Here is a 24,345-nt window from a genome sequence, read left to right as displayed (position 1 = left end):
CGCCCCAGGGTTGGTTCCGGGGCTGTTCCTGCGTCCCAGGGTCGGTACCGGGGCTGTCCCTGCGTTCCAGAGGCAGTACCGGCTCTGTCCCCGCGTCCCAGGGTCGGTACCGGGGCTGTCCCCGCCTTCTAGGGTCAGTACCCGGTCTGTCCCCGCGTCCCAGGGTCGGTACCGGCGCTGTCCCAGGGTCAGTACCCGGTCTGTCCCCGCGTTCTAGTGTCGGTACCGGGTCTGTCCCCGAGAACGAGGGTCAGTACCCGTGTTCCAGGGTCGGTACCGGCGCTGTCCCCGCGTTCCAGGGTCGGTACCGGCGCTGTCCCCGCGCTCCAGGGTCGGTACCGGCGCTGCCGCAGCTCCCGCGCCGGTCCGGTGCCGTGAGGGGGTTGGCCCCGCCCCAGAGGGGCGTGGTACATTTACGCCCCGCCCAGACCCCGCCCCTCCGGCGGCGCGCGGGGCAGGCCGGGATCGGCGCGCGTCGCTCCGCGCTCCCATGGTGCCCCGCGGCGGCTGAATGGGGCAGAGCCAAGATGGCGGCGAGCGCGGCCCCGGCGGGCGGCGGGTCCCTGTTCGAGTGCCCGAGCTGGTGAGCGGCCGCGCGGCCCGGGGGCGGGAGGGGCGCGGGGCTGCGCCCCCCGGGCCCGCACAGCGCTGCCCGGCCCGGCGGGCTCCGGGCGCGGCCCGAGGGTGCCGCCATCGACAGCGCCGCGGGGGGCCCGGGGCCTCCCTGGGGTGCCGAGCTTTTCCTCAGAGCTCAAACAGAATCCGTGCTGTGGTAGGAATTAAATATCCTGCTCAGGGCGTGTGACCGGTACGGGAAATCTGTCAGCTTGAAATAGGCTGGGGTTTTTATTAGCCTGAGTTCAGAAGTCAGGGCTGAGTGCTGCAGAAACAGCATCGCGACCATCCCTGGGCTGGGTTAGAGGTGGCAGAGCCCGCGGTGGAAGGGAGCCCTGAAAATGCCGGGAGCAGAGCCTGGCATCGGGGTGCCCTTGTTCGTTTGTTCTGTGTTTGGATCATCGCTGAAGAGATCTTGGCTCTCCTGCCTTCTTTGGGTGCGGGAGCACTGGGATGGGTACAGGGATGGGATGGGTACAGCAGCACTGGGATGGGTACAGGAGCGATGGGATGGGATGGGATGGGATGGGTACAGCAGCACTGGGATGGGTACAGGAGCACTGGGATGGGTACAGGGATGGGATGGGTACAGCAGCACTGGGATGGGTACAGGAGCACTGGGATGGGTACCAGGATGGGTATAGGGGCACTGGGATGGGATGGGTACCAGGATGGGTACCAGAGCACTGGGATGAGTACCAGGATAGGTACAGGAGCACTGGAATGGGCACTGGGATGGGATGGGTACCAGGATGAGTACCAGGATAGGTACAGGAGCACTGGAATGGGCACTGGGATGGGTACCTGGGCACTGGGATGGGTACCAGGATGGGTACCAGAGCACTGGGATGGGTACCAGGATAGGTACAGGAGCACTGGAATGGGTACCAGGATGGGTACCTGAGCACTGGGATGGGTACCTGGGCACTGGGATGGGTACCAGGATGGGTACCAAAGCACTGGGATGGGTACCAGGATAGGTACAGGAGCACTGGAATGGGTACCTGGGCACTGGGATGGGTACCAGGATGGTTACCAGGATGGGTACCAGGATGGGTACCAGAGCACTGGGATGAGCACTGTGGTATTTTAAATCACACAAGCACCTGAGAGCTGGAGCTGTGTGGCCCAGCCCAGGCTGTCCCTGCTCACCCAGCTGTGTTGTAGACACTTTGTGACAGTGCTCATGTGTTGTAATTTAGAGCTGGTTTTTAAGTGCCTGCTGTAGTTGGTAAAGCCATTTCACCTTCTCATGGAAGAGAATTCCTCGTGTATTTTAGGGTCTTATTTGTGCTGAACATGCACAATAATAAACATCTACATGAGACAGGATGGTGTTCCATGAGGTGATGACACAATAAACCTGATAAAGCCAAAGATTATTCTGTATATTCAGCTTGAAATTTGAAGTACCATCCGTTTTTTTCCCCCTAGTGTTTTTGTACAACAGTGACCACAATATGCTTTATATTCCATGTAAATTGGAATGACTTGCACCTTTGAAAGCTGTAGATGGAGGAGCTGGGGAAACACAGCTTGTAAAATGCTCAGTCTCAGTGGCTTGCATGGTATTGCAGAAGAATTCCAAAAGAAATCCCATCTGGAGGAGAGAACTGTAACACCTCTAACTGTGAGGGCCTCTTCAGGTACCTGGTTTGTGCCTTAGCAGGGTCTGACAGAGGGAGTTTCCCTGTGTCCCTGCCCTGGCTTGGTTCTGTTGTGCTGGATGAGAAGTGAGGTGGGATCTGGGAGATGATCCAGTCCCAGGGGCCAGGGGGTCATGTTTGGGTACCAGGTCCTGTTCTCTTCTCACATTTTAAAGACTTTTTGTAATTCACTTATTGCAAGCTGAATGTCCTTTTACAATCATATTCCAAAATAGTTCTTGCTTACAGCAAAGTTCCTGTCTGGACTCTTTCCTTGTACATTGTAAGGAAACTTTTTATTTTCTCTTGGACTCTGTTGTATGTTTGCACATTGTAATGGTTTTAGGGACCATTTTTTGTGTGTTTGTAGCTGTGAAGTAAAGGAGTGCCTGACACAATTTGATTTTTTCCAATTGGCACATGCAGACTTGGCAGCTAAAACCAGTGAAAGCTTTGTGTTTTTCCTTAATGCTGCTTTTGAAACCCAAAAAAAGGAAAAATAAAAAAGTGAGCCAGCAGGAAGGCAGCCTGGAGAGCTTCCAGTCACAGTGTTTGTGTTCTGAGCAGTGAAGCCAAAATGGGAAGTGTTGGCTGATGCTGGCTGCTGATAACCATGCTGGAAGTGAGGAGCTCTCCTGCCAGGTGCATTTATTTATTCCTGGTTATTTTTCTGTAGAGTCTATTTCATGCTAAAGCTCTGGATGCCTTCTGCTGACATCTGCTGATCTTCCAGCTCATGGTTTGAAAGTATTTGTTCCTTTCAGAGCCAGGCAAAGAGTGCCCAGGTGTGATGTGGAACCAGTCTGGGCCTTTCCCAGGTAGGATTCTCCAGACTGGAGGTGGTTTGCAGGAGCAGGATTGGAGCCATAGTGCTGTTATTCAAAGTTCTGGTTTAAGAGGATGTAAAGATACCCTGCAGGAAGCCTGGTCTTACACGAGCCCCAAAAAGTCTCCTGTGCAGGCAGCATGGGAGGGCTTCATCCCAGAGCTTTGGGTGACCAAGAGCATGGAGTTGCAGAGAGTTTTCACAGTCAGAACCAGATTCTTCTGTAGTGAATTATCTTCAATCTCCTCAACCTCTATTAAAATCAAAGTCTTTACCTATTTATGTTCCTGCTTCTAAGGAAAGCTGGCTGGGGCCTGTGGGCACCAATCATATGAGAAATACATCTTAGATATAATCAAAAGGAGTAGCTTTTTTCCTTGCCCATGCTTTTGAGGTTTGCCTCTATCATTTTACCTCTTCTTCCATAATTTGGATAGTATCTGAGTACCCCATTTCCAGAAAAGACTTCTGCACTGAAATTCCCAGTTTTCATCTGGTTTAAGTTGTGGCTCTGATTTAGTTTTTGTGCTGTTCTAGGTTGCTTCTTCATAATCCATTCAATATTTATTCTTTCTTTCCTTGTGTTTCCAGCAGCTAAACTTAAGACAGATAAAACCAATGGTTGCCACCTTGCTGATGCCAGAACATGTTTCTATATGTGCTGTAACTCCTCTGTACATGTCAGCCAAGATTTGGGCTGTGCATGTACAGCTGGCACAAAGAGGGTGCCAATACTTCCTGTAGTTAATATTTACCCATTCCATGAGATCAGAAAATGTCTTTAGATAACAATTAGACATCTTAGTTTGATTAAGACTTCTGCAAACCCTCTGAGCTGGCTTTAGGTGGTAAAAGTGGTTTCTCTGAGGTACAGGTTATGTGGTGTATGGTTTTGAAGGGATCAGATGTTTAGTGGATACTGCCTGCCTGTCCTTTTGTCCTAGTGTAACTTGTATTTGGAATTGTGACTCTTTCTTTATTCTCTTTGACACCTCAGTAGTGGGGATGTCAGGTTTGTCCTGGAATGGACATACATAAGAAATTGTTTGTTTGAAGACAGAAATTGTTTCTCTTCAGTTTCTTTGGCCAAGAACTGGCTATTCCTGGTGATGCTTTTACACAGATTTCTGGAGAATGTGAGCTCCAGAGTTCTGCACATTCCACCCTGTCCTTGAATTGGACATGAAGGTGTGTACATGAGTCACAGAGGCCAAGATTTTTAGGAAGTGGCTAAATTTAGGTTCTGAGTCACATTTAGGAACCCAAATAATTGACCTAATTTTAAACTAACACAATAGAATTATGGCTGTCCTGTCTATGTCCTTAATAGCAACAATTCCAAATTTCTTGTAGTGATTTACATCAGTCAGGCTGCTGAGTTTCAGCTGGATATAGACATTAGAACCCTGCTGGCCTGTCAGCATTGAATCTGCACTGTGGAAGAGATCCTGATTTGTAAAACCTCAATTCTCTTACTTGGCACATTCCAAAGTGTAAATGGCCTTGTCCTTCTTTTCCAAAATGCTTTATCTTTGTTACAGAGACAGGGCCTGGCCTTTGGAGCATGAGGTGGAGAAAGCAAAGAAACACAATTTTCTGTTTCTAGTACAGAAGAAAGATTTCTTTGCTTGTAGGTATTTAAATCTTTTAAAAACCTGTGCTGGAACCTGGTTTGTTCAGTGGTGTCCCTTGTGAATATTTAACTGCTGATCATTGTAAGCAGTTGATGTCTTCTGTAAGCCAACAAATCCACGTGTGGCAAATCCCAGGCTGGGAATGCTCCTGTTCTCCTTGCCAGTCAGTTCTGTTCATTCCCTGTCCATTCTCCTGAATCCTGGAGCTCCCTCCCAGGATTTCAGGATTCAGGAGGCACTCAGGGCATGCTGGGTCTCAGTCAAACTCACTCAGCTAGTGCCCACCACAGTCAGTGCATTTGCAGGTGTTATTTGCAGGTCACATGCAGGATGCTGCCTTGGGGAGGCACTGGGGACTGTGATGCACCATCTGCAAGGTACAGAAGAAATTGCTTTTTTCTCATTTTCAAACACAAGCACTTGTGCTGGAGCCAAGTTGTGATAGCAGAGCGCTGGCCTTGGGCAGTGCTAAGGGCTCTTTGTGTTCTGCAGAGAGGACAATCTGCTGACCTCAAGTAATTCTTCATCCTTCAGAGCAGGAAAATCAGTTTAGTGGATATTTTAGCACATGGTGGAATTTGTTTAATGGAAAAGGACTTTTTTAACATTGGACATAAAATGGGAAAAAACTGCTCTCCTGTCCCAGCATAAGTCCAGCTTTCTAACAAACTTTCTTCCAGGGCATTTGTGCAAGAGATTTCCTTTCATGTTCTACTCCTTGGTTTATGAGATGTGAGATTTGATGGGGCAGAACCTGTGAAGGGTGACTGATACTTCCAAATCCAGGCATTACTTCTGATCTTTGGTGGCTCTGGAGCCAATCAGTTTTTAATGTAAAACTGAGCAATCTTTCTACTTCTTTTCATTAAAAGGCTTTTCAGGTATCTAACTTGGGCAGCCTGAACTGTGACATTGACTTAAAATGTTCCAAAGGAGTTTTCTATCAGAAATTACTTCTGTGAATTTGTTTTCATGGTATCATAATCAGTATTTACAACCTTCCTGTGTTCAGTGTTTGGCAGGAATAGGTAGATGGGGGAAATACTGCCTACAAAGGATTCTCTACAGTCCAAAAGAAGCCAGAGAATAGGTAGATTTTTCTAGCACTTTAATTCACAGCTGAAGGCACTGCCTTGCAATACTGCTGAGCTTGGCTTATCTGTTGAAAATAAAGTTGAGGGTAGAGGCAAAGTAAAAATAAGAGCAAGGATGAAACTAAAAGTAGAGGGGGCAATGAAAAAGCAGAGCTGGAATGTAGCAGAACATGAGCATCAGAGAGGATTCAGCTGTGCTGGAGCTCCTGGGGCTCTCCTGTGACCTGAGTGCTTCAGGGAGGAAGTTGCTGAAATGTGTTAGGACAGGCTGACCACTGAGTATCCAGGAACAGATCAGGGAAAGGGAAAGCAGAGGCCAGACTGAGTAAGAAGTAGATTTGTAGAATGAATTTGTTGAAAGGTTTATCTATTTGGAAAGAAAAGGAAATTGGGGAAGTAGCTGTTGTTTGATCAGAGTAAGGCTGGTGTGTGAAAATTACCAAAAGTTGGGTTGCAGAGTAACCAGAACTTGGCAATTTCAGAGGAAGGGGGGAAAACAAGTGCTCAGAGGCAGAAAGAGGGAGCACTGAGTGGACAGGAATCCATGAAAGGAGCCTGTGTGTGCTCCAGTGAAAGCTGAGCACTGAGATCTGCAGGGAGCACAGGAGCACACAGCAGTGCTCAGGGGGAGCCTGGCTGGAACTTGCTTGAGCAGTACCAGGGAGGAGCTTCCCTGGCTGTGCTGGGGGACTGCAGCTCATCACACAGACTGTGTCCCACCTCTGGGAGCATTTCTGCTTGCTGGCCTGTCCCCACACCACCATAATCCCATTTCACTGCTGAAGTCACCACTTGTGCTGAAGTTTAGCATCCTCTGCTTTGGCTGCTGCTGTTTGTTCATCCAAAACAATAGGAGTCACCATTAACCATGTCCTTGTTAGGGTGGTATATCCACAGCCTTTGAGAAGGGCCTGACAAGAAAACTTGTGAAAGTCCCAATTCAGAAAGGGCCAGAGAGATCTGGGCAGGCTGGTGTAATGGATTGGAAACAAGAAAGGAAAATGTCTAGGAGAGAAATGAAGTAGAAATAACAGGAGGCTGTGTTCTTACATGAAATTATTGAGGGGAGCTGACCTTGCAACACAGAAAAACCAATAAATGTAAGGCACACCTCAGAAATGTGAACATCTGTATTTAACCCCTTCAAACAACTGCAGCTACCAGTGACCTTTCTTTCTTCTCCAGCCACCCTGAGAGCATCCCTGCCATTGTCACTGTTCCCTGGGCTCCCTGCCCTGAGCAGAATGGGAACATGATCTCTGCAGAGTTCCTCAGCAGGGCAGCAGTGCAGCCAAGAACTGGGTCACTGCTGCTGCCTGGGAAGCTGCTCCAGCAGCAGAGATGTTACCTGTGAGGGGGTCCTAGAGATGCACATGCTGAGATATCTGAGCAGGAAAAGATCCTTTGGTGCCAAGAGCTGAGGGATCCTGTGTGCTGCAGGTGCCCCAGCAGCATCCTGGCTTGGAGCACTGTAGGTGCCCAATATGTTCCTGCTGCCCCCATGAGTTCACCCCTTGCTGTGATCTGCTGAGTCCCTCAGGGCTCTGTGCTGCCCTGCCCAGGTGGGAATGCTGCTGCAGGCAGGTGGATCTGCTCCAGGAGCTGAGCAGGAGCAGGGGGCTGCCCTTGGTGTGCACTGTGCACAGAGGGCAGGGGTCCCTCTAGGGCTGCAGCCTGTCCTGTGCTCCCTGTGTTGTGCTCACAGGTGAATGGAGGGGCTCTGCCTATTGCCCAGTGTTTATAATGCTACAGGTGTGTGCAGAGCCCACAAATATATGCAAATATTTTGCCATCACTGTCCTAGAGGAGAAAGGTGGCACAAGTTTCTGTTTCTCTCAGCAGCCAGGGGTAGAGATTGCCATTTTGAGGGTGACATGAGGAAACAGAGCTCTTCAGCCTGCCCCCATCTCTGGTTGTTGGTCTCACACTGTTTGCTCTCAGGATTTGCTCTGTTTATTGTGTAAATCAGATGGTTTTCACCTAAAGCTGGAGATACTTCATGTCCTGTTCCCTACACTCTTACCATAAAGAATTCTTGGGTTATGTGTTGGCAGAAGGAATCTGCAGGGAGGAAAAGAAAATGATGGGATTTTCATCTTTTCCCCAAAATACTTCTGCTTACATTTGTGCAGGTTTGGTCTGTAACTCAAGCAGCTCTAATAACATTTTTATTAAATGTTTTGATACTATATTTTTCCTTTCTTTATTTTCCAGGGCAGGGAAACCACCACCTGGCTTACATCTGGATGTAGTCAAAGGAGACAAACTCATTGAGGTATGGAATTAGGGTTTGATGGATTTGGTGTATCAGCAGCAGAACATTCCCCATCATTTTCCACACTTATTCATAAATATTTCCTTTCTCTCATGTATTCATTATCTTCAAATCAGTTTGTTTTTTTTCTCTAAAACAATGAATGAAGTGACTTTTCCCTTGCCTGTGCAAGGCAGCCTTGTGCCATGCAGGGCTCCCATCAGTTAAACCTCTTCCCTTTGTGCTGCTTGTTTGACAAACCTGTCTGGTCAGTTTATTTCTTTATTTTGCATTACAGTCAGATTAAGCAGGCATCCTGTATTTTGCAAGAGTGCTGCTCTGTCCTACAGCATGAAATACAGTTTGATTTGATTTTTCCTCCCACATTCAGGATCTGTGAGCAGTGTTGTGATCAGCACAGATACAGCAAGTTATTTTTATTACAGCACCACCTCATTCTGTGTTTCATATTTTATCTTGCATCACACTGAAAGTAATAAATAAAGAAAAGTCTCTTTCCCATTGTTGACAGAGAGAACCCAAACCAGTGAATGTATTTCAGTGTGGAGAGACTCCTAACTTGAAGCTGACTGAAACAGAAATGGGTCTGGGTGTAGTGGTTTGATACAAATGCCAGGCACCCACAGAAGTCATTCATTTATCCTGCTACAGTTGGACAGAGGAGAGGGGAAAAAATTAATGAAGGACTCATGAGTTGAGATAAGGATTGGGAGAAAAAAAACCACTCTAAAGGCAAAACAGATTCAAATTTAAAGGTATAAAGTAAATGTATTATTAACAGAGTCAGAGGAGGACACAAGAAGTAAAACAAGCCTTTAAAACACCTTTTTTTTCCCTCAGCTGTGAGGGTTTTGGTCAGTTCATCACTTGGGCTCTTCTCTTTGCTCAGGGAGAGGAGTCTTTTCTTTGCTGTGCCATGGGATCCCTCCCAGGGGCAAAAACTCTTCCCAAAACTGCTGTGCTGAGGGTCACTCATCCATGGGGTGCAGGCTTTTAGGGCTGGGCTGCTCTACTTTGGAAGCAAAAGGCCTTCCCTGTCCATTTGGGTCTGCATGGATCACAGCTTTCCCTGGCATCACCTGCTCCAGTGTGAGCCCTTTCCCATGGGCTGGGGGTGGATCCCCAGGGCTGTGGGTGGATCCCCAGGGGCTGTGGGTGGATCTCTGCATCCCCCATGGATCCCCATTCCCTGTGGGTGGATCTCTGCATCCCCATGGATCCCCAGGGGCTGTGGGTGGATCTCTGCATCCCCATGGATCCCCATTCCCTGTGGGTGGATCTCTGCATCCCCCATAGATCCCTACAGGCTGTGGGTGGATCTCTGCATCCCCATGGATCCCTACAGGCTGTGGGTGGATCTCTGCATCCCCTGTGGATCCCCAGGGGCTGTGGGTGGATCTCTGCATCCCCCATGGATCCCTACAGGCTGTGGGTGGATTCTGCATCCCCCATGGATCCCCAGGGCTGTGGGTGGATCTCTGCATCCCCTGTGGATCCCTACAGGCTGTGGGTGGATCTCTGCATCCCCATGGATCCCTACAGGCTGTGGGTGGATCTCTGCATCCCCCATGGATCCCTACAGGCTGTGGGTGGATCTCTGCATCCCCCATGGATCCCCAGGGGCTGTGGGTGGATCTCTGCATCCCCCATGGATTCATGGATTGCAGGCACAGCTGTTTCACCATGGTCTCACCACAGCCTGCAGAGGAATCTCAGCTCCAGCACCTGGAGCACCTCCTCCCCTCCTTCTCCACTGCCCTTGCTGTTTCCACGTTGTTTCCCTCACATATTTTCCTCAACTCCTTCTCTTTTCTGTCTAAAAGGAAAAACTGCTGCTGGTAGGTACCACTGCCACTAATTGAAATATTCTTGCAAGATCCTGTAGCCAAACAGCACTTGGATGTGATCCTTGTGTTTCCCTGTTCAATACAGGTGGCAGAGAGTTTTTCACTTCTGTCTTTTCTGGTGGGCAGCAGTAACCAAGGAGGAGCATTGTTAATCCTGGGCGTTGTTGAGCACTTGATACTCACCGAGCCATCAGTGTCCCAGCCTCTGCAGAGGCCTGAGGGCACCCTGTGATTGCTGGGTCTGCAAAGTGCAACAGCAAAACAAGCCATGTAGTGTTTAAGCTCAGTGTGTGAAGAAAGACACTGGGTTATAGCTCAGAGGCACAGAACATTTTAGAAACGTTGTCTTGAATTAAAGGCAGTACAGTTGTCTTCTCTGTTGATGATTTGTTGCAGTAACTTCCAGGAATTTGTGTCTTTGCAAAATCTCTTGTTGGTGTTCCCCAGTCAGGGCACTATTGTTTGTGTGTAACGGGTGTAAATGAAAACTTACAGGATCCTTTGGTTTCAGTTGTGGGCAAGAATGAGAAATGGTTTGATCAGTTTTTATGGTAATTGAAATTGTGAGGTAACTGCTTGCAGAGCTGATCAGTGTTTGTGGAGCAGACTTGAGTTTATGTATTTTAACAGTGCCAGACTAAACTGAAATATTGATAAGCTGTTGATGCTTTGTCTTGAATTTGCTCTGTTTATTCATATTCTTGAATTTTTTTCAGGAAGTTCCAAAAGATTCTAGGAATCTAATATGCTTCTCTGTTTGATATTCTACCTCAGAAACTCATCATTGATGAGAAGAAATACTATCTCTTTGGGAGAAATCCTGATCTGTGTGATTTTACCATTGACCACCAGTCTTGCTCTCGGGTCCATGCTGCCTTGGTCTATCACAAACATCTCAAGAGGGTTTTCCTCATAGATCTGAACAGCAGTAAGTAGTGTGGCATTTAACCAGACAGAAGAGCTGTACTTCAGTGCTTAAACATTCTGAATCTGAGACACTTTTTCCCTTTCCATTGTTGTCTGCACTGAGGGCAAATGGATATAATTTGAATTTGCATCGTAGGGAAAGACAAGGGTTAGGGCAAAGGAGTGTTTGCTCCAGTCAGCCTACAGCTGCCTCAGTGGGTGTTTCAAACATTTCTAACTTGTAAGAGGCCAAAGGAGATGAGGAAAGTCGCAATTTTACACAAATCACAATTTTAGTGAATCCTTGTCTTCTGAGGGTGATTTCCCAAGCTCTAAAACCTGTCAGGTGCTTTTTTGCACTGTCCAGACAGTTCATTGGGACCTGCAGGAATACAGAAAGTAAAAGGTGTTTGTAGTTTATTTCCAGTGATTTTCTGAGGACTTCTGGTGTGTGTTACAGCAGTTTGTGAGATGGTGATCCCCATAGCTGATGCTTTCAGCAGTACCTCAGTGCCTTGTACCTTGGAACAATGTCTGAGATTCTCAGTCTTGAACTGGAATACCATGATCCCAAGCTGAACAGCCTGTTTTGCATTTTGATGTCCTCAGCACATGGCACATTCTTGGGCCACATCCGTTTGGAAGCTCACAAGCCCCAGCAGATCCCCATCGACTCCACGGTTTCCTTCGGCGCCTCCACGCGCGCCTACACCCTGCGGGAGAAGCCCCAGACGCTGCCCTCGGCAGTGAAGGGGGATGAGAAGATGGGTGGTGAGGATGAGGAGCTCAAGGGTCTGCTGGGGCTGCCAGAGGAGGAGACAGAGCTGGATGTGAGTATAAGTCACTGTGATGTTTTCTGAAAAATCCCTTTGCTGGGATTTCTTCACTTGGGAAGCTTCAGCTTCTCCCTGGTTTGCTGCTTTGAAATGTGATTTGGAGATTGTTTATCCTGCATGTGAATTGGTTTAATTTAATGGCTAATCATGGTCCAGCTGTGTTGAGGCTCTGACAAGTCATGAGTTTTTATTATTCATTCTTGTCAAGCCTTCTGATGTATCTTTTTCTTAAGTATCGTTTCAGTATAGCATAATATAATATAATATAGTATAGTATGATATGATATGATATGATATAGTATAATATAATATAATATAGTATAGTATGACATGATATAATATAATATAATGTAATGTAATATAATATAGTATGATATAATATAATGTAATGTAATATAATATAGTATGATATAATATAATGTAATGTAATATAATATAATATAGTATGATAATATAATATAATATAATATAATATAATATAATATAATATAATATAATATAATATAATAATAAATCAGCCTTCTGAGAACTTGGAGTCAGATTCTCACCTCTCACCTCACCCTGGGGACCCTCACAAACACCACAAGTATGATGGCACACTGCCTTGATGGCATTTCCAGCAAGGACAGCATTCCCTGCTTGTTTGCTTAGTCATGGGATCATTTAGGTTGGAAAAGACTTTTAAGATCATCAGGTCCATAAATCTAACACTGAAGTTGAAACTAAACAATGTCCTCTGGTCTTGTGGTGTGCACAGTCATGTGATTGAAGTCAGACTTCATTTGTTTGTAAATTTTCTGCAGAATCTGACAGAATTTAATACAGCCCACAACAAAAGGATCTCCACACTGACCATTGAGGAGGGGAACTTGGACATCCAGAGGCCAAAGCGAAAGCGGAAGAACTCCAGAGTGACGTTCAGTGATGATGATGAGATCATCAATCCAGGTAAGGAGCTTGCTATTGTTAGGCTTGAGGTGAAGTCTCTTAGGTCCTATGAGGTGTCTTTTTACTAAATTGAGGAGAGAAACTTCTGGGCTTTTTTCTTTTTTAAGGAGACAAAGAATAATTTGGTCACTCCATCAACAGGGGGCACATTCCTACATTACCCCACAGAGGTTGTTTTTCCCATGTGCTCACTGAAGGCATCACAGGTTGTGCTTATTAAGGCATTTCTGGTTGGGCTCACAGGTTGTGCTCATTAAGGCATTTCTGGTTGTGCTCACAGGTTGTGCTCACTGAAGGCATCACTGGTTGTGCTCACAGAAGGCATCACTGGTTGTGCTCACAGGTTGTGCTCACACTCATCCCTGTTTTTCTTTGCAGAGGACGTGGACCCATCTGTGGGGCGGTTCAGGAACATGGTACAGACAGCAGTGGTCCCTGTTAAGGTATGGGGTGATTCCTGACTTTCTCATTAGCACATTACATTGATGAACTCACTTTATGATTTATGAATTGCATCTTAGAAACAAGAGTGCTCCCACATGGGAGGTGTTTCATTGCTAGGCAGAAGTGATGTCTGTGTTTCACAGTTGTCTTTTTTAGCAAATTTGAGCATTTCCCTTTCAACCCAGCTTTGGCTTTTTTCTTTAATAACACATGGGATCAATGGTGATATTTTTTTTCCTCCCATGAAGAAACATTTTCTAGAAATCTAGTGCATTAGTCAGATAAAACTGTGGGAAATGTGGAAAATAGAAGGGAAAAATGAGAGTTTGTTTATTTAAATACTTTGTCTGATGTTTCATACATTTGTGTACTAGAACAAGCAGGCTTAGGCTTTGCTCCAAGGTGAGAGTGTTGCCAGTGTTCTATTTAATTGGAGTATGCAAGGAAAAAGAAAGATCTGCAGAGCTTCAGAGCAGCTAAGCCACTGTGTAACAGCAATTTCACTTGCTGCTGGTATAGACTAAATAACATCATGTAGAGAAGGAAAATGTTCCATAAACCCAGGCTGCAGGAGAAGATTCCAATGATCAGGAGCAAAATTACCCAAGTGATCTAAAAGTTGCAGTTTCTTTCTGTAGGGGAGGGAATGTTTGTGTTACAATGCTCTCAGGCACAGGGTGGGACTTGGGGTGTCATGTGCAGGGCCAGGAGCTGGACTCAGAGAGCTTTGTGGGTCTGGTCCAGCCCAGGACATTCTGTGACCCACTTGGTCTTTGTTCAGGATGAGCTCAGGATTGGCAGGAGTGTAAAGGAGGTGAAGAGGTGCTCACACTTCATCTAAGTTACACCTGAGTGTCAGCTTTTGTCTCCCTGCCTGCACTGTGCACCTTTAAGAGTTTATTGTTGTGGTTTTCAAGGGATCCCAGAGGAAACCTTGTAGGACAAAGACTGGGACATGGTCTGTGGGCACTTTGTATGTGGCAGATTTAGGTGCCTCTTGGGGAAAACTATTGGAATATTACCAATAGAGGCAGACTGGATGTGTCTGAGCTTGGCTGGCCTTGCTGCTGAACCAAACAGCAGCACTGTGGTGTTTCACCCCACAGACACTTTTGGCTGGCTGGGTGTGTGGTGTTTCACCCCACAGACACTTTGGGCTGCCTGGGTGTGTGGTGTTTCACCCCACAGACACTTTTGCCTGGCTGGGTGCTGCAGTTGGCACTGCAGACAAGTCCAGGCCTGCAGGAGCTCTGGTGATGCTGGGATGGAGCTTCCCCCCATAACAGGGGCTGCTCCTGGGGTTTCCCTCTGGCAGAGAAGCTTTAAGGGGATGGTGAAGGAAAGGAGTTGGTTCTGATGGAGGGTTTGGATCCAGAGCTTTATTCTGGCCCTCAGGCCTCTGAATGCAGCACCAGCTCCAACAGAACTCCCTGAGCCCGTGGCTGCTGCTCCTTTAACCCCGGGGAGAGGGGCAGGGAAGGGGCAGGGAGGCACCAAGCAGGGACAGGAGGGGAGGGACAAAGGGACAAAGGACACCTGGATGGCCCAATGCCCCCCAGGGGTAGAGGGCATCCTTTGGATCTGCCAATCACTCGAGGCCCTTCTGGAATGCCCGGAGTGCCAGACAGTGCTGGGAGGGGAAAGGAGAGGGGACTGACACAGCTGGGAGGGAATTATCAGGGGAGGGACCCGGGGTTCTGAGGTAAACCCTGAAACCCCAGCACACCAGAGAACGGTCTTGGCAGCCAGTGGAGGCAGGTTGTTGGTTCCATGCACTGTGAGTAACTCCCTGACTCCTCCTGCCCGCAGAAGAAGCGCCTGGAGAACGCGGCCGCGCTGCCCACGGACGAGTCGGCGTCGCGGCGCATGCAGAGCTTCCCCTACAGCGGGGGCCTCTATGGGGGGCTGCCCCCCACCCACAGCGAGGCCGGCTCGCAGCCCCACAGCGTCCACGGCACCGCGCTCATCGGGGGGCTGCCCATGCCCTACCCCAACCTCGCCCCCGATGTGGACTTGACTCCAGTCGTGCCCTCCACAGTGAACATGAACCCAGCTCCAAACCCCGCTGTCTTCAACCCCGAAGCTGTGAATGAACCCAAGAAGAAGAAATACGCCAAGGAGGCCTGGCCGGGCAAGAAGCCGACCCCGTCCCTGCTGATCTGAGCTGGGCTGAGGGAGGGTAGGAGTCACAACTCCAGAAACTTTTCATGTCTGGTATCGTCTTTTTAAAATTTCAGTGTCCTAACACATGTAATACCAAGATTGGAGGAGTGAAATATCCTTTAAAGATCTGTCTTCAAATGTTTTTATATGTCTGTTATAAAAAAAAAAGAAAATACAGCTCCCGTCTCCTTTTGAACCAAAACCCCTACAAGCCTTTTCTTAGCCACACAGTCCCAGAGCTCTTTGTGCTGAGTTTGGATCCACAAGTCCAAGGGGCAGTCACACAATTTCATTATCACTTATGGCATGACCCTGCAGGTCCGTGTATTTCAGTGCTGGGCTCGCTGTGCTGACACTGCTCCTGCTGGACATTCTCACAGCAGGGCAGCTTTGTCAAGAGGAAATGTTTGTGGGGCCAAGCCTTGCAAAATCCCATTGGAAGGAGTTGTAAAACTTGCAGAATGTAGGTCAGTTTTTATTTTTTATATTTTCAAAACCCCACCAATGTGGGGCATTATTGTCTTTTTTATTATTATTATTTTTAGTTTGGCTACAGCTTGTTTTGATTTCCACATAAAACACTAGATCATCCCATGAGCCATGAGTTGAGATGGATCAGCAGGGAAGCAGCTGGGTTCCTTAGCTCTGTTCCAGTGCTGCAGAATGGGGGCTGTGGGATGGATACAGGGAATCCAACAGGATCAGGCACTGTCTGCACTGTGCCATGGTGACTCCCCTGGATAACTCAGGGTGAAGTTAACAGAGTGGAGTTTTTTAGACTTGGTGGCCCCTGTAACTTAAATAGTTTCATTTTAATTTGCAAATGGAACTTTTAAGTTTAGAGTATATGAGATTCATCAAGACAAGAAGCTGGGAGGACTGGCATGTTCCCCACACACTAATATTTTAGCTGCTGGGAGCTGCAGGTGAGAATTGAGTGCTGCTGAGAGCCAGAATAGGAATTCTCAGTGGACTTGGGTTGTTGCTCAAGCCCTTTAGTTCCTTGGGTTTATATTTGAAAATGATTCACATACTCATACATATTGTGGCTGTACTTTATGCAAGGTAAGGCCAGAGCTTTATTATTCTTACATTTATTCTGGATTTTTGTACACACTCTAATGCAGTTCAGCTACAAGTCACATTCCTGTGCTGTTTGTTTGGGGGATCCAGGAAATGTGCACTGAAATGAGAGCATGTACCTGGCTGTTCACTGTGTGCAGGACTGCAGCTGTCTGGGGAGGTGGTGCCAGGTTGTTGGGACAGGGCTGTGCTCCAGGGAGCTGGGGTGGTGCTGGATCAGTGCTGTGCTCCAGGGAAATGGGATGGTGCTGGATCAGGGAGCTGGGATGGTGCTGGATCAGGGAGATAGGATGGTGATGGATCAGTGCTGTGCTCCATTTAGCTGGGATGGTGCTGGATCAGTGCTGTGCTCCAGGGAGCTGGGATGGTGCTGGATTAGTGCTGTGCTCCAGGAAAATGGGATGGTGATGGATCAGGGAGATGGGATGCTGGATGCACCAGTCCCATTTCAGACAGATGCCCCAAAATCTGTGAGTTCTGCTCTTCTATTTTGTGAGCAGCTGCCCAGCTCACAAGAGCCATGGCTTTAGAGACTGCTCTGTTCCCTCCCACACCATCACATCCAGCTCAGACTGTTCCCTGTGTGCATTCAGCACCTGCTCCATGATCCAGCTGTGCTGCTCTGTGTTTAAGTTGCCATTGATGGTTCAGCTGTTGGGCATTTGTTCTGCTTCCCAGTGCTCCCACAATAACTCAGAATCTTCCTCTTTAGTCTAAGATTTTCATTTCCCAGCCAGTTGCTTTCTGAAGGCAACTCTTTAGAGTAAGACTAGTCAGGACAAACAAAAGTTGAGCAGGTTTCCTTCTTTTTCTTTTTTTTGTTTTATTTTGGGGGGAAGAGAGGTGGGTTGGGGGGTTTTGGGGATTTTTTTTGCAAGTGGCTCTTTGCAAGATTTTTCTTGACAAGGGAAACTTCACTGCTCGTTTTTAAAGCTCTTCTCCTCTCAGACTCTGAACCAGCTCTTATTATTTCAGAGCTTAGGGGCCACAGCTGGCCACGAGGGGACAGGAACATCGAGGGGCTTTGTACAGACATTTGTACACTTGTGTAATATGTAATAGGCCTTTTCACACTTCTGTTGAGCTTTTTACCTGTAACCTTTACTATGTTGTAAATTAAATGCAGATTTTGCCAGGTTGGAGAGTGTAGTGTGTTCGTTCCAGTGGTACAGCTGAGCCTGCCTGTGGTGCTGTGGCTCAGGGGAGGATCCTGCCATGGCAAAGTGCCCTTTTCCCTGCAGGCCTTGGCCTTGGGCTGCCTCAGACTGCAGCTCCTAAAGCTGCCCCAGCTCCTTTGCTTGTGACCTGCTCTGCTCCTCGTGCTGCACTTTGGTACACAAGTGACACTTGGCAGTGGATTTTGAACAGTGGCTGGTGTTGTTGTCCAAGTTGAGTTTTATCTGGTTCTGGCATAATCCTCTCTGTAAGTTGTACTCCAGAGCCCAGCTCTGCTCTCTCATTGCTCAGCCTGCTCCTCTGACAGAGTGAGGCACCATCCCCTGTCAGTGATCTGCAGCCTGCCCTGGGCTGTCACCCCAGCCCACCTCGCTGTGCTCACCAGCCACAGGCTGCTGTGGAACAGAGCCACCACAGCAACACTTCCTCAGTCACCAGCTGTGCAGACTTGCAAAAGTGTGTGCCAAAATAAGGAATGCTGGCAGCAACCTCTGGAACACGTGGCAGCTCCCTGCTCTTGCCAGTTCATGTCCACAGGGAGGCCTGGTCTTCATCTGATTTGTGAGGCTGCCCCAGCAGTCCTAGCAGAGGGAGCCACTCCTTGCTGCAGTCACTTTGGCACAATAGGGCTCTCAAAAACATTGCTCTTCACACATCTCTAGAAAATTTCAAATCAGCATCACAGGGCTTTTAGTAAACATTGGCAATTTTGTCCTGTGTTCCAGGCAAGTTCTCAAAGCCAAAATCACCAATTCCCATGCAGTGTCATGTGATCTCCTGCCCTCCTTTTCTCTTGCTCTTGGCCATCACAGCACTTGCTGAGGATGGAGAAATCCTAAGACCATGCAGAAAACCAAAAGCCAAACACTGCTGGCAGCAGAGGCAGAGCTGTTGGTTTTCACACACTCCTCATACTTTGTAAAATCGATTTCCCTGATGGCACACAGGTGATCCACACGGCATTCCTGCTGGCACAGCTCCAGGTCGTACCTGGCAGAGTTAAACTCATAGTACAGCTGCAAGTAGTGGGGGTCCTTGGAGATCCTCTCCAGCACTGTCTGCATGGAGGCTGCAGAGCCATCAGGGACCTGGAAGGCTTTTGTCAGCCTGTACTCTTCCTCCCAGTCTGGGAACTCTGCTGAGGCCATCGTGTTGGCACGAGTAAGGTTCAAGTAATAAGTCACCATATCCTGAGGGAGAGAAAAACAGAACTGGGGAGACATCAGGACAAGACTGGCCCTGGGTGAGACACTGGGTCAGGCCTGGCCCCCACTCAAGGGCCCAGCTGCCCTCCATGGGGCTTCCAACCCAGATGGGCACCTGGGGACACCTCAGGTGAGACCAAACAGAGCCACTCCAAACAGAGCCTGTTCCCTAAGGGCTGAAAGAAACAGGGTGGCTTTGCTCTGCTTGACTTGGACCTCCAAACATCAGAAGCTTTGAGCCTGGCCTGTTCAGACATCTGTCAGTTACTATCAACACTGCCCAGCAGCAGAAGCAAGGGCTACACGAGTGTTATGAGCAGTTCTCTTCTCAGCTGTGAACAAACTGAAGAATCAAGTTTTTCACAGCTGTTCTCTTGCCCTTTTTCTCTCTGCTTCACTGACTCCCCAGACTTGCACAGTGTACCTTAGCATTCACTTCCATGCTATAAACATGTAAACAGAGCAACTATAGAGAACATGAACTATAGAGAGCTTCATCCACTACAAAGGAGAGCATAAGCACCCATCCTCCACCTCTTGGCAAACAAGAGATGGGAAACAGAAGCTGCCCCTACAATTCACCTCAATTCAGAGGGACACAAATAATTTTTGAGATGGTTTAAATGTTTTGGAGGGGGTCTGACAAGTCTGTTATTACTCAAAGAGTAGTTCTGTGATCCATATTATCTGAGGAGCAAAGCAAGTGTCAAATGGAACTCACTAAGGACATGAACAACACCACAAAAACTGTCTGACCTGCCCGGGGAAACTCACCCCAGCAGGATGCACTGGCTGCCAGGGCCATGCTTTGACTCACTGATGCTCCAACTAAATCTTTGTGCCAGACAAGGCTGAAATATCCTGGGTCAGAGTCCTCTCCCACACAGCCACTCAGCCTCTGTGCACTGAGAAATCCTGAAAAGCCTCTTCTGACTACAGGGGGAATTAAAGTTGTTCTGGAGCTGCAGTGTGGTGCACACAGGGGTCCCCTACCAAGACCTGCAGGGTGTCCTGATCATAGTCAATCACACGAATGGCAGGGTTGTTGGCTCCATTGCTCACTCCAGGTAATGTTGTTTTCCAGGGAGTCACTCCAGGGGCCAGGAACATGACATTGATTGGAGCACCTTCACAGAAATGCAAAGCAAGTTGTGATGGAGACCATGGCTTGTCCCACACCCTGTCCCCATCACAGTGAGCACCTGGAGCAGATTGCACTGCTCACAGCACCTTTGTCCCCAGCTCCCTGTACCACCCCACACACAAAGATGAACACATGGAACAACACTGGGGACTGAGCACAGGGCTGCTGCAGCCAGCAATGGCTCTCCAGTGCTGCCAAAGACTCGCAGTGAGGGTGGCCAGGGAACCACACTCTGCAAAGGTGTTCACCCAGAGCACCCCACACACACACACAGATTCAGCACTGCTCTCTCAGCAATGCCCAAACCCCTCAAGAGAGAACAGGCAAGAAGGGGAAACAGGCATAGAGGGGAAACAACAATATCTGAAGGTGAATAGGAAGGAGGGCAGAGGCTACAGACTGAGAACACTGTTGCCTCTTGTTGCCCAAAGCATGTCAGATGTTTTCCCTGGCTTCTTAGCTGCTTTCAGCCAACAGGCACTACAAACTCTCATGGACAGTGCTTCTGAGAGCTGTCAGAGCTGTCACACAGGCGCTTGGGTGAGCAGAGCAGGTACCTGTGTGGCTGTAGAACACACGAAAGCTGTCAGTGTGATGGTGCCCAAAGAACTGGGCAGCGATCACCCCGTGGTGCCTCTGCACAATCCCCAGGTAGCGCTCGTTGAAGCCCCTCCGGAACCAGGCCTTGCCCCGTTTCTTCTCAAAGAAGCCAGGGGGGACGTGGCCCACAATGTAAACCTACAGAAACAAGAGCTGCCCTGAGCTCAGAGCCCACACCAGCCATGGAGCACCAGCCAGCTGCAGCTGCAGCCAGAGGGAGCAGAGCAGGAAGAGCTTCCAGCCCAGGTTGTTGACTCAGTCCTTTAATACCATTTCATCTGCTCTAGAGGCGTTGGTCAGGGTTTCTTCCAGCCACTGGAACTGCCCCCCAGGATCCTCCTCAGCAGCTGTCTCATCATTCTGGTCATAGTAGAGGTTGGTGTTGAGGACAACCATCCGCCCCCTCATCCCTGGGCCAGGCAGCTTCTCACTGTAGAAAGCTCCTTAAAAATGAAACCAACACAGGAGGAGCTGCAGATCTGCTCACACTGGTGGCTGTGATCCCAGATCCCTTTGTTCCCACCTCTCTCTGCTCTCCTTAGCAGCAGCCACAGCAGGGTCACTGCCTGGGACAGTGCCCTGAGCACTCTGGATGTGCATTTGGAGTGACTCCTCCCTGTGTGTCTCTTGCCAGTGAGGGGAGACCTGAATGGGTGCAATGGGCAGCACCAGGAGCTGGGCAGCTCTGGAGAGCCCCAGCACCAGCTCCCACCTTTAAAGATATTTTTCCTCCCTCTGCAGGTCACCACTCTGCATTCTTTCCAGTAACTTGACAATGGAGAGAAGAGACTAAAGTATAAAATAATTTCTTCTCTTGCAAGCAGAGCTCCAAGACAGAAATCAGCATTAAATTGGACCCTACCTCTGCAAATCCTCTATGAATACTGCTGCTCTGAGCATAGAAGCAAGGAAAATTGTTCATGGTATTCTCCTACCCCTCCTCACATCCCCAGCATGCTCTAAACACGTGCCAGACCTGCTCTGAAGAGAGGAAGGGAGGCATCACTCAGCCAGGGCCGCCACAGCTCTGCTGTTTGGTTGTAGATCCTGTGCTCCTTCCCAGGAAACTGATTCTTGGGGTGGAAGTCATGATTGCCCATGGCTGCATAGACCTTGGTACCTGGGGGCAGAGCCAAGGAGGCACAGGGGAGGTCAGGGCTGCAGAGGCTCAGGGCAGGGAGCTCAGGGCTGCACAGGCACAGGGCAGGGAGGTCAGGGCTGCAGGGGCTCAGGGGAGGGAGGTCAGGGCTGCAGAGGCTCAGGGCAGGGAGGTCAGGGCTGCAGAGGCACAGGGAGGGAGGTCAGGGCTGCACAGGCTCAGGGGAGGGAGGTCAGGGCCAAGGAGGCACAGGGCAGGGAGGTCAGGGCTGCAGAGGCACAGGGCAGGGAGGTCAGGGCTGCAGAGGCTCAGGGCAGGGAGGTCAGGGCTGCAGGGGCTCAGGGCAGGGAGGTCAGGGCTGCAGAGGCACACAGGAGGGAGGTCAGGGCTGCAGGGGCCCTCTGAGCTCCCTGAGGCACTCCCAGCCTTGGGAAGAGCTTTGCCAAGGCCAGCCACCCCTCTGCCCAGGGCCACCACAGGGCTCTGAGCCGCCCTTGGGACAAGCCACCCACAGCCAAGTGACTGAGATGTCACCAGCAGTAAGGCTCCTTCGCCCCTGCTGACACAGGTTCTGTCTGAGGGTGTCCTGCAGCCTTTTCTGCCTTCATCACTAATGACAGAAACCTTTCTTTTTGACAGAAACATGAGTGTGCATCAATGCTGTATGGCTCAGCAGAATTGAAGCCATCAAACAAGTCCCTTCTGTGCCCTTCCCCGTCCCAATTCTGCCCTTTCTCCATCCTGGTTAACCCTTCCCATGAGTCTCTATGCCCCTTTCCCCTTCTCATCCCCTCAAATCCTACCTGGAAAAGTCTCTTTTATCAGAGAGGTCAGATTTCCTATTATGTGCAGAACCTTTTCTTCTCCAAGCTGCTCATTGGGGACATGGGGAGTGTCATCTCTACAAAAAGAGAAGCAGCACAGTCACTGTCTGGGACTAACAGGGCCTGTGCTTACAGCACTGAGCAAGGCAGAGAAATTTGCCAACTCCTCTCTGTGCCTGCTAGAAGAGAAAGTTTAAGCTTTTGGGTGCAGAAGTCAGCGCTATGTTGCCCGGCCAAGACGCTGAGGGAGTTTCAAGAAATTGCTCACAGGGAAAATGAGATTCACTCCAAACCTGAGTGTTCAGACAACACTCCCAGGGATGCACAGGGTGGGATTGTTGGGGTGTCTGTGCAGGGCCAGGAGTTGGTAATCCATGATCCTTGTGGGTCCCTTCCAGGCTCAGGACACTCTTTGATTCCAGGATTCACTTCACCTTAAAACCCCTGTGCACCCTGCTTTGGGGTGTGTCACAGGCACCTGGGAACACTGCAAGGGTCAGCACTTTGCAATCTGAGGGCATCTGATCTGCAACAGCAAAGCAGAGCTGTTTACACAGCTATGAACCTATGAAACAAGGAAATGCCCCTCTAAGGCAGCAATCATGTCTGTGTTTGCATTAACATGCTTATGGCATTTGTAGATGATGCTGAGCTGTCCACAGGAGAGAAAGGAGAACATTCAAAATCATGTCAGAGGACTGGGGAAAATTGCTTGAGGGAAAAAAACTCAACATAAGGTCACAAGCACCAATAACTGCATTTAAGTAGGAACAGGCATCTACAGGGACAGAAAATGAAAACATGGGACAGGCAACAGCCCTGCAAACTGGAACTGGAGGTTACAGCAAGCTGGAGCTGCGCTATCAGAAGAAGGATCATATACACAATCACTATGCAAAATAAAGCTTTTACCACCTGTAAGTATTGAGGCCTCCCGTAGTACAGGGAACACCCCTGGAAACCACACCAGGAGAGAACATCCTCCACTGGGGAGGCTTCTCTGACTCCTAAAGCAGGACTGGCCCTTCCTGAGCCAGTCTCCAGGTGCCTCATCACAGCCACAACTGCTGCAAGCTGGTTTACAGTGCTCTGTTCCCACTGCTCTGACCGGCAGGGCTGGATGCACGGACACACAGGCCACAGCTCCTTCCCCTGGGCATTCCAGGTACTCGGACTCACTGTGGGGTCACACAGAAGGCACAGAGGATGGACAGTGAGCTGTGATCCTTTTGTCACCTCACTCCACAAGCGTCTTGCCAGTGTCAAGCGCCCTCGCTGGGGCTGTGCTTTCGTCCAAACCCGTTTTGCATTACAAGGCACATTCTGCCCTCTCCTTTCCAAAGCCCATGGAAAGAGCCCTGCCACACAGACCACGAGCCCGTACGGGCTGCATCGCCCTTGTCCCGCCCAGCCCCGGTGTCCCTCAGGCGGGTCCGGCCCCTCTTACCCCGTCCAGAGCACGAAGTCGGGCGCGGCCAGGCGGTCCCGCATGGCCTGAGCGGCCGAGCGGAGCAGGGTCCAGGGCGAATCGCACACGTAGCTGCCCCAGGGTCCGGCGGGCTCAGCCCGACCGCCACCCGAGGGGCACGGCCGGCCCGCTGCCGCCGCCGCCTCGTACCCGGGGTCCCAGTGCAGGTCCGTGAGGTGCCAGAACCGCCCGGAGCCGCCGCTCGCACCGGGCAGAGGCACGGCCAGCAGGCACAGCCAGAGCAACACCACGAGCCGGCCCAGGGGCAGCATGGCTGAGACAGCCGCCCTCACCTCTGCTCGGCCCTCACCTGTGCTCGGCCCCGCCCCTGGACCCCGCCCCCTCATGAATGCCAGGCCTGGCAGCGCCCGCTCTCAAAATGGCGACGGCGGCTTCCCCGCGGCCTCCTCCTATAGGATAGAGTTGGAAGGCGGAGGGACGCGATTGGCTGCCGGCCGGCAAAGCGGCCCTTGTGCTGCATGGCAGACACCACCCACCTCACCTGGGCCCGG

At 49.6% G+C, this 24,345-nt stretch overlaps 2 protein-coding genes and 1 non-coding gene across 3 annotated transcripts; 2 read left to right on the top strand and 1 right to left on the bottom strand.

Moving 5' to 3' along the window:
* The first annotated feature begins 436 nt into the window (after positions 1-436).
* PPP1R8 (protein phosphatase 1 regulatory subunit 8) lies at positions 437-17,456 on the top strand. The gene is made up of 7 exons (XM_054648193.2): positions 437-583; positions 8,030-8,090; positions 10,712-10,865; positions 11,453-11,673; positions 12,483-12,627; positions 13,006-13,070; positions 14,881-17,456. The coding sequence occupies exons 1-7, from the start codon at positions 528-530 to the stop codon at positions 15,232-15,234; spliced, it is 1,056 nt and encodes a 351-aa protein (XP_054504168.1). The 5' UTR covers positions 437-527; the 3' UTR covers positions 15,235-17,456.
* Positions 10,104-10,266, top strand: LOC129130205 (small Cajal body-specific RNA 1). Its single transcript, XR_008535521.2, has one exon.
* Positions 17,121-24,340, bottom strand: SMPDL3B (sphingomyelin phosphodiesterase acid like 3B). Its single transcript, XM_054648192.2, has 7 exons — positions 23,813-24,340; positions 22,345-22,442; positions 21,419-21,562; positions 20,713-20,885; positions 20,400-20,580; positions 19,692-19,825; positions 17,121-18,683 (listed from the first exon to the last, which is right to left on the bottom strand). Exons 1-7 carry the CDS (start codon positions 24,178-24,180, stop codon positions 18,300-18,302), a joined length of 1,482 nt encoding a protein of 493 aa, XP_054504167.2. The 5' UTR covers positions 24,181-24,340; the 3' UTR covers positions 17,121-18,299.
* Between the last annotated feature and the right edge of the window lie 5 nt (positions 24,341-24,345).

This window comes from Agelaius phoeniceus, chromosome 22 (genome assembly GCF_051311805.1).
Source record: "Agelaius phoeniceus isolate bAgePho1 chromosome 22, bAgePho1.hap1, whole genome shotgun sequence".
Classification (NCBI taxonomy): Eukaryota; Metazoa; Chordata; class Aves; order Passeriformes; family Icteridae; genus Agelaius; species Agelaius phoeniceus.
The sequence above is the reverse complement of the archived record's forward strand: the minus strand, read 5'-3'. Positions and strand labels throughout refer to the sequence as shown.

Excerpts from the sequence above, each read along its gene's own strand:
- PPP1R8 (XM_054648193.2), top strand. The coding sequence starts at position 528 with ATGGCGGCGAGCGCGGCCCCGGCGGGCGGCGGGTCCCTGTTCGAGTGC. Across the intron at positions 8,091-10,711 it reads AAGGAGACAAACTCATTGAG|AAACTCATCATTGATGAGAA; the intron begins GTATGGAATTAG and ends ATTCTACCTCAG. Across the intron at positions 12,628-13,005 it reads TGATGAGATCATCAATCCAG|AGGACGTGGACCCATCTGTG; the intron begins GTAAGGAGCTTG and ends TTTTCTTTGCAG.
- SMPDL3B (XM_054648192.2), bottom strand. The coding sequence starts at position 24,180 with ATGAGGGGGCGGGGTCCAGGGGCGGGGCCGAGCACAGGTGAGGGCCGA. Across the intron at positions 22,443-23,812 it reads GACTTCGTGCTCTGGACGGG|AGATGACACTCCCCATGTCC; the intron begins GTAAGAGGGGCC and ends CTCTTTTTGTAG. Across the intron at positions 18,684-19,691 it reads AGGACACCCTGCAGGTCTTG|GATATGGTGACTTATTACTT; the intron begins GTAGGGGACCCC and ends TCTCTCCCTCAG.